This window comes from Triticum urartu, chromosome 7A (genome assembly GCF_056163025.1).
Source record: "Triticum urartu cultivar PI428250 chromosome 7A, HENAU_Tu73, whole genome shotgun sequence".
Lineage (NCBI taxonomy): Eukaryota > Viridiplantae > Streptophyta > Magnoliopsida > Poales > Poaceae > Triticum > Triticum urartu.
Genome location: NC_141879.1, coordinates 625,384,307 through 625,392,805, shown reverse-complemented (window position 1 = coordinate 625,392,805; position 8,499 = coordinate 625,384,307). Strand labels below are relative to the sequence as shown.

At 41.5% G+C, this 8,499-nt stretch overlaps 2 protein-coding genes across 2 annotated transcripts; both read right to left on the bottom strand.

Annotated features, from left to right (window-relative positions):
- Positions 1-2,253: 2,253 nt before the first annotated feature.
- LOC125521863 (uncharacterized) lies at positions 2,254-6,269 on the bottom strand. Its single transcript, XM_087535330.1, has 6 exons — positions 6,119-6,269; positions 4,241-4,312; positions 3,294-3,384; positions 3,091-3,216; positions 2,832-3,010; positions 2,254-2,745 (listed from the first exon to the last, which is right to left on the bottom strand). The coding sequence occupies exons 1-6, from the start codon at positions 6,128-6,130 to the stop codon at positions 2,683-2,685; spliced, it is 543 nt and encodes a 180-aa protein (XP_087391456.1). The 5' UTR covers positions 6,131-6,269; the 3' UTR covers positions 2,254-2,682.
- Positions 6,270-6,388: 119 nt separating this feature from the next.
- On the bottom strand, positions 6,389-8,499 carry LOC147960770 (uncharacterized). The gene is made up of 3 exons (XM_087533542.1): positions 8,425-8,499; positions 8,244-8,339; positions 6,389-7,127 (listed from the first exon to the last, which is right to left on the bottom strand). The coding sequence occupies exons 1-3, from the start codon at positions 8,497-8,499 to the stop codon at positions 6,555-6,557; spliced, it is 744 nt and encodes a 247-aa protein (XP_087389668.1). The 3' UTR covers positions 6,389-6,554.

The window sequence follows — 8,499 nt, the reverse complement described above, 5'->3', positions numbered from 1 at the left end:
AGGGCAGCAACACAGGTAGATTCGATGTGTGGGGCATGGAATTCCTTTCTTGTCCTTGACATGCTTTTGCTGTGGGGAGGTAGGTCAATGGAGAGAGAGACGTCGACATCATCGCTGCTTGTACCGGTAAAAGTGAATGGATGGAGTGTGCCACCAATTGTTTCAATTGCTCGTTCAAGAATGAATTGCTTGCTGATGGTGACGCAGATTGGAGACAACTTTGATTGTACAGGAGGTAAAATTTCTATATTAGCATGCCACGGGCTATGAAATTGAGGAATGAAGAGAAGAACGATACGATAAGAGCTTTCAACTAACCGGAGGAAGGCTCTTGATCAGTAGCCCATCATCTATCGGGACGTTCACGGACGAGGTTGCCATCGCGGAGGATCCATTAGCCATGGTGTTGCCTGAACTGGAAGAGGAGCTCGGTGCAGAGTAGGCAGCAGATGGAAGGCCAACTTTCTCAAACACAGTATCCAAGATGATCTGGCGAAACCTGGTTCAGAAATCATGACGCAGTAAGAATGGAGTGAATGTGTCATTGTAAAGGCAGGGGGTAAGGCACATGCCATTCGATGTCAACCTATAAACATATATAAATAAATGTATTTGCAGGAATTTTTTATCAGTGTGAATTTGTTATCTGTAAGAACAAAAAATTAAGCTCTGAGACAACTTTGTATGTAATTTCATACATCATAGCTTTAATATAGCTCAGGACATGATAAAGAATGTTTGTTTTTTACTGGAGAGCAAATCAGTACATGTGGTGGATGCAGTAAGATAACAAAGACGTAATCTATAGAATGTAGCTAAATTCAAGGTTCTCTTTGGTAGGAGAACATGAATATATAAAAAAAATGCAGACGCAACCCCTTCTCTGGAAGCACAGTGGATTACGAGTGTACTTTCAGTCATTTTGAATGTACAAATATGTTCAAAGGTAGAATCACATAGGACTGGGTAAGGACCAAAGATTAGTCATTGAAATAGAATGGATTGGCATAAAATGTAGGGAACACCATGGGTATCTTGATGCTATAAATCGAATCATTTTATTAATAACCAAAGGACCAATGACATTATTTCATCACTATAGAGAGATGAGGGCGACTCTAAGGGAAAAATATGTTTTCTTTTTAGGAGAGATGTTTGAGTTAGCTGCATTTCACTGTTTGCAGGAAGCCTTGGCTGTGCAAGCAGGGCTAGATATGATAATTTACCTTTTAAGAAGAACCGAACGTGAGGGAATGATTCAGCGTGCCTACAACAGTCATAGAGGGCGGATCGAGGGGGAAAACTTGAGTTGCAGGGCGGGGAAGAACAATGTCTTGCAAAGTTAGGAAACCCATGTGGATAGATAAAATAACTCGAAATGTAGCGTCGGGAGAAGGAATACCTGCCGTGAAGATCAATCGCAGCTAGACGCAGTTTTCTCCATCTCGAATCACCGGCGATTTGAGGAGCAGCGCAGATCTAGGTACACGCTTGAGAGGAAGCGAGAGGAGTGAAGTAGGAGAGTGAAGTGGAAGAAGGGGATGAGGCCAAGCAGGTGGATGCGTATGTGGAACGGTGAGGGGGTAGAATCACCTCGCTCACCGCTGGTAAACAGTAAGAGCCGCCGCTCTGGGCAAACAGGGGAGGAGCACGTGTTCCTCTCAGGCGACGGTGATCTAACCAGCAGGCTAGCTTTATCCTGGTGCTCTTAAACCAGAATCGCTACCCACACGTTGGGATACCATGGGGTCAGTTTGGACGAGCCCACCGGACAGTGAGAGAGACACAAGGCAGTTGCGGGTTGCCATGTAGGAAAAAGGAGACGCGCTTATATCTACAAGTCGACACGGTTTTGGGCCGGCCTGCCGAAAACCGGCGGTGAATCAGAAGATAAGGTTAAGGATTTCTTTTATGTGTTTACAAAAGAGAAGTTAAGGTTTTTTGATCATGGGGAAAAAAACTAAGGGTATCGTACAGCGGTCAGTAACCCAATTAAACAGGGTTAATTCATACAGCACACTTAAAATGAATCATGGTAATTACATGTTTGCATGTTCTAATTATGTTTGATAGCAGAGTGCTGGGGTTACAGGATGTGAACCAAAAGTGCAGAGGATAAAATAACAAAGACGTGGGCTGTAGCTTAGCGGTCTCCATTTAACAGTTGGGTTAGCTAGGACTAAAGGCTAGGCATGTTCACTGTTCGAAAGACCATCTAAAGTTAAGAAACCGAGTAGATACCAGATATATAAGTAAATTCATCCCAAAAGACTATCTCTTTCACAATAAGGGAGGGTGGTCTGTCAACATATTAATTCAAACCGCTTCTACGGAGACATTGTAGTTAAGAACAATAATTTACAGCAAAGGAAGAAACAGTTTTGAGAGAGATCAACAGATGGAAGGACATAGAAATGACATTGCTGCTTTGCTACACGCGCTCCAAAAGTATACCCTAGGATAGACTCAACAGATATTCATGGATCTCCATATAGGGGATAGACGATCAGGCGCAGCCCCTTCGTTGAGCATTTGAACGCAAAGGCATAGACCCGGCCCTCTTTCATTTCTGCCTTCTGAAAGAAAGCGCTCCAGTTCTTTGTGATGGTGGCTCTGTTGTCGACGCCTTTGATGAAGCGAACTGTGGCGTTGACAGTACCATCTCCATTGCTCACTGGCAATTCATTGCTGGCTGGCATCCATATGTGGGTAGATACTGCCTTTAGAGAAGGGCACCAGGAAATACTACAAGGCAAGGCAAACGCTGATTAGTATGTAATGGTGCAGCATAAGATGGACTGAAACAATGTAAAGGATTTTTTAGTGCTAACCATTCTTTTTCCAGGGGTTGCAAAGGTCTTTGTCATGTGGCAGACATAGTAGCTGTTAGGTGTTCTCTTGTTTTTAATTAGCTTGCGCAGCTTCTTAAGATTATTGTTGTACAACTTCACTTCATTTCCGTACACACAGTACGGGCTAAACTCATCAGCATAACCGATGCAAGGCTCACCTACGTAATTTGTTACAATCATATAGTTGTTAACGATTTACAACCGATCAATAGGAAGGAAAGTACGATAGAGTTTGTACCGCGAATAATGAATTCCCCTGGTTTTAGATGGATTTCTTCTCGTTTATAATCTGGGATCCAATCCGATGACAAGGGCCGGTCGATGTACTCAAATGGCTGCTTGTGCTTTTTACAGAGGAACTGGTCTGCACAAGTTAAGTGGAACGAAATGAGGATACGTTAGTCAAATCTGGTAATGACAAAATTCCCACAAGGTAATTACTGTGATTGTTGTAGGTGGCATGGGCCTGTGGTGTATAGGCAGCCTCAACATCACTGTCTGTAGCATGTTCTTCTTGTTTAACTGTGAGCCCCTGCAGATGAGTAATAGCAGATTAAATGAGTTCGAGCGAGTGTATCTTTGTTGGAGTAGGCAGACAGAAAGATGTTAATTTCCTTCAAGATATTTCCAGCAGCGTGAAGCATGTTGGAAAGTTGCATGTTTTTCTATATACAAACAAAGTAGCAGACTATACAGTAAACTTTCAGCTGCACAACCAAATTCCATAGTCAATTAGACATAACGAATCTAAATGCTTCCAAAGGAAAGAAAAGAAAAACGTTGGTCTATACCGAGAAAAAATTCATATCTTATGCATCACATGACATCTATTTTCTAATAGGAATCGAGATTCATGCCGTACAACTTTCCTATGAAGTTCCTATTCCCATCCTTGTCCTATGATCAAAGGAGGCCTACATTTGCAAACCTTGTATACTTAAAAAGTTCGTGCAAGTATTCTTTTAAGAATCTTTTTTGGAATAGTGTTTCGAAGGTGTTCAGCAGAGACGGGGACAAGTTTCGACGACAGAGAACTCAAGAGACGATATAACAAGCGAAGTATGACTCAATTTCCAAGCACGAGCTTATGGAACCACATATAGCGCATAGTGTGCGTATATTTGGCCTGGGTCATCTATTAACTAATATTACTAACCACAAGCAGCTTTTACGTTCAGTCTTAGACAAGGCAGAGATGCACAATAACTGTAATTTTACATTATAAGTCGTAACATGCACGATGCATCTGCATTCTAGGTTCTGGCTGTTGTTCTTTTCCCTTGAGAAATTACTATTGTGGAATATATAATCTAGGCTATCACTTACTAAAGGAGCATATATATTTATACCTCATTTCTGAATCTAGCAAACGTGGAAACATAGCTCACCTTGCTATCGAGCACAGCCCTATTTGGGATTTCCAACCTGACTCCAGCCTTGACTGCGGTGGTCACATTGCCCTGCAGATGGGGCGAGCAGTTTTCATTAGCAACAGGTCTAGTTGTACACAGTAATTAACCACAGTAAAAGGAGGAACGACGATTCAATATCTAAACACAAGCTTATTCGACCACATTCATCATATAATGTACATGTATTTGGACTGAGGCATCTACTAACTAAAATTTATTTAAACTCAGGCATGGTACAACTTTTAGTTAAGCCCCCAGCCCTCGTCCCACTTTCACTTTTATTTTTACAACTCAATTTGGCTGTTTCTTAGTAATACACTCCATTTTATTTAAAGTAAAATCTTTATTTTATTATGAGAAATGCACATCTTTTTCCAGCCAAAGTAACACATATGCTGTGATACGGTTGGCAAAAGGGAAAGTAGTAGCTGAATGGATACCAAAACATTTTAAAAAATCTGAAACTTTGTGGAAATGTGATCAACAAATATTAGAGAGGGTTGCAAATTTTAGTGGTCAAATGACATTCGAGGAACTATATACGATAAAAACAAAATTACCCAAAATGTATGTGCACTGTTTGGCCAAAATTTGTAATTCTGTTCTTCTTTGGTACTCCCTCCGTCTCAAAATAAGTGTCTTAACCTTAGTACAACTTTGTATTAAAGTTAGAATAAAGTTGAGACACTTATTTTGGGACCGAGGGAGTACAATTCTCCTCGGATATCATTTGACCACGAAACTTGGCAAGCCTCTCTAACATTTGATGATGATCATTTCCACAATTTTTTTATATTTTTTCAAAATGTTTTGGTATGTTTTCATGCGTGGGTGCACGGAGGGTGGGTGTAGAAAAACCACTCTCTTGGCAAAAGAGATGTAACAAAAACAAGGCAATATAGGATTTGCATGACAGGATTATGCAAAGAGAACAGCAAATTTCACAAAAGAACCACTCTTATTGTTATTTCGAATATTCACATGATCACAAATCTACATATCCATGAAATAGCAAACCCCGTATCTTCACTTTTACTTCATTTTACAAGTCAATTTGGCTGTTTCTTTGTAATACACTCCATTTTTTTACAGCAAAATTTTTATTTTATAATTTAATGCTCCAAAATTGCTTCTGATGTAAAGCAATAGGTTAGTCAAGTTTTCACATTCAGTGGATCAGGGCCATGAGATTGGATGGACAAATCCCATTGCCATTTTTGTATCCTTCTCCATGTGGAATTTGATCAATAAAAAATCGATTTAGCTCCATAAAAAAACGAATGCCAATAGTGTGTGTATCTAAGGAAATAAACCATTATTTGTTGTGGAAGGTAAAACAGGTGTGAGGCATGGACAGATGGACATGGATTTGGAATTATTATTTAGTATGTTTTTCATCTATACAATGAAAACTAACTATAAACACATAATTAACTGTCCGTTTTGCAATTTGGATGGGAAAATAATTTCAGAGCGAAGAACTGTCATCCCCGTTTACTTTTTTAGCATGATTACTGGAGGCATTAATTTAGGCAGTGTGATGCAGGGAATTGGACATTTTTAGCCAGAAAGCAAAGTAAAATCATTTGCATAAGCCCTAGATCGGCAACACGCCTTCGCGCGAGGGTGCCTGTCCGAACATTTTGATCAAACGGGTAATGTCAAGGTATTAGTGACTTACGGTGCTATTCGGATGATAAAAAAGGCAATGAAAGGATGATATTACCACCGTGTATCTTAATGGGATTAAGAACGTTTGAATGAACTGGAGTTACAATAGATGTTAGGCAGAATGTAACTAAAAATATTGGTACTGGCTTAATGCCGCAACCTGAGAAACCTCGAAACACTCACCCATGAAGCCATTGCATCACAAAGTATAGATAAATGTTATAATCTGTGTAAGTGAGCCAAGAGGGTTAATGTCAGGTTGTTGTGAGCTAAATAAAGCACGATTTAACGATGCCAGGAGCTGACTGTAAAATCAATAACTGTAAGTAAGATAAAGATGAAACAGAATGGAATGAATCCATATAAAAAATTAAAGGAGATTCATATATAACAGGAAGAATCACCGAAGAATCCGTTGGAAACAAAGATCATTCACGTGCACAACATGGGAAGTCACCAAACAACATACATTCATAGAAACCACACTTAACGATAACAACAGAAAGTACACTTGACAATAACAACAATCCATAGAATATGTAGTTTTTGTTCAAAAGAACATCAAAAGGGCAAAGGCAATGATCTGTAAACATGCTGGGTACGATGCGCTGACCGAAGATCACCAGACCGTGGTCTCTAGGCGCTGCTCGGATTTCATGCCAATATAACGTAGCCTTTTTGCCAACTTTCCCGTGCTTGCGAGTGCCGTTTTCATAGCCCATTTGGTGCTGTCATGCCCTCTTAGGTACCGAGTAACGGTCGTATTCTGTATCTGGTTGGAATACGAGTTCATATATCTGGCAGCATAGTACCATCCTCTGCGTGCCTTCTTTATTGTTTTGTTTGCTGCAACCAGCAACCTTATTAGGTGTGTCACCTTACTTTCCAGCCTTTTAACATGGATGTAGTGATAATCCCTGACTTCCTTGCCACATACATCCTCCATAAACTTAATGGCTGCCATAGCAGCACTGTCGTCTGCTTCATCACAGTTTTTTGAGATCACACCAGATATTGAGGTTGGAACAAGTAAACCATCGATCAATTGCAACGATGAATTGAAAGTAACCGTCACACAAGACTCATTGCCCGGATATGGCTTGTGTTGGTAAGTCGCAGGGGGCAACTTGAGAGCTCGCAGCATGAGGGCAAAGATGTGGGAAAGAGGAATCAGTATTACATAGTCATCTTCCTGCAGAGGAAGGAAAAGGTTTAAACAATTGGGGGATAAAGACTAATATCACAAGTCATTGCATTGATTTGTAAAGCAGGGAACAATAAGTTTATGTTATGTTGATCAAACTAAATCAAGCTACTCTAAGATGGAAAACAAACTGGACCCAGGGAAGAAGGATGTTTAAAAACATGTTGCTCCACTGAATAAATTGGCCTTGTGTTGAAACAAAAAGATTTGCGAACTAAGGATTAGGTGCTGGTGCACTACTTGAGCTTGTCAAGCACAGCCCATCACCGTTATGCTACTGTAATCACTCACGCGCTACACAAAGAACATTTTGTATAAGAGCTAGTCATGCCATCTTCTGAGAGGCTCTGCAATCTGAAGTTGCACTTTGCCTTGCTACCATCGACGGGGCTATCAGGTTGGTAGTAGTTCAAAGTAATCTGAAGATGTGACTTGTCTCCCTTTTTCTACATAGACATTCATGGATGTTGTCTGCTTGAGATGGAAATGGGAACTATGCGTTTTGCTCTTATGTGGAATGCATACAACGGATGGTACTTGCGAACTAACAATTAGGTGCCAGCGACAGGATCAGAAGCAAAGGCATCGTCACCATTGAATCCCCTAGGGTCAGCCTGCCCACGGCCCCGACCGGTCGGGCCACTGCCAGACCGCCCACGGCCACGCCTACGACCAGCTACCAACGCAGCCCCAGCCCCAACAGCGTCCTCACCATTGATGACGACCGGACACGTGGCATGTCAATAACACAGGTACGCCATACCCACACGCTGGACAACCAAGAAGCAAGAACCATGTAACCATACAGAGAGCAACAGCAGGTATCCAAATGTGTGGTCTATGGAAAAGGAAATATAGTTGCATGAAAGGTTCAGACAACATAACATTAACTGAAGAAACATCTACAAGACTATCAACTACACCAATCACATGTAAATGAGATAGGTTTAAAATTGAACGTGGTCAGCCTGAGTATGCACAGCCCCTAGATGAGACATGTGTTTCTCTTTAGAGACGGATGTGAGATGCTATGTCAATCAGTTTTTTTGTCAGTCATCTAGTAAAATCAGAGGGGGGATTTGACGTGTGTCAGCTCACCTATGCAAGCCCCCGCAGCTCGGGCGCCAGCGTGATCTGATCATGGAGCTCATCGGCGGCCATCGTGTTCTGATCAAGGAGCTGGTCGGCGACCATGGCGACCTGAAATCCCCAGATGTGGGCACGTATTTAGAGTCCAAAGGGGAAAATAAACGCGATCTATGACCGTGCATAAGCGGGGACTGACCTGGTCGGTGGAGTTCATCTGCGTAGGGCGAATCGAAGAGGCGATGCGGAGTTCAGTTGAAGAAGGCGCCGCCAT

Bases quoted from the DNA above. Each gene is read 5' to 3' on its own strand.
- LOC125521863 (XM_087535330.1), bottom strand. The intron at 3,385-4,240 runs GTGAGCTATGTT...ACTCATCTGCAG, and splicing joins GGGCTGTGCTCGATAGCAAG to GGGCTCACAGTTAAACAAGA. The intron at 2,746-2,831 runs GTTAGCACTAAA...CTTGCCTTGTAG, and splicing joins CAACCCCTGGAAAAAGAATG to TATTTCCTGGTGCCCTTCTC.
- LOC147960770 (XM_087533542.1), bottom strand. From the start codon at position 8,499: ATGGCGGCGCCTTCTTCAACTGAACTCCGCATCGCCTCTTCGATTCGC. The intron at 8,340-8,424 runs GTCAGTCCCCGC...TGGGGATTTCAG, and splicing joins AGATGAACTCCACCGACCAG to GTCGCCATGGTCGCCGACCA. The intron at 7,128-8,243 runs GCATAGGTGAGC...CTTCCTCTGCAG, and splicing joins CGCCCGAGCTGCGGGGGCTT to GAAGATGACTATGTAATACT.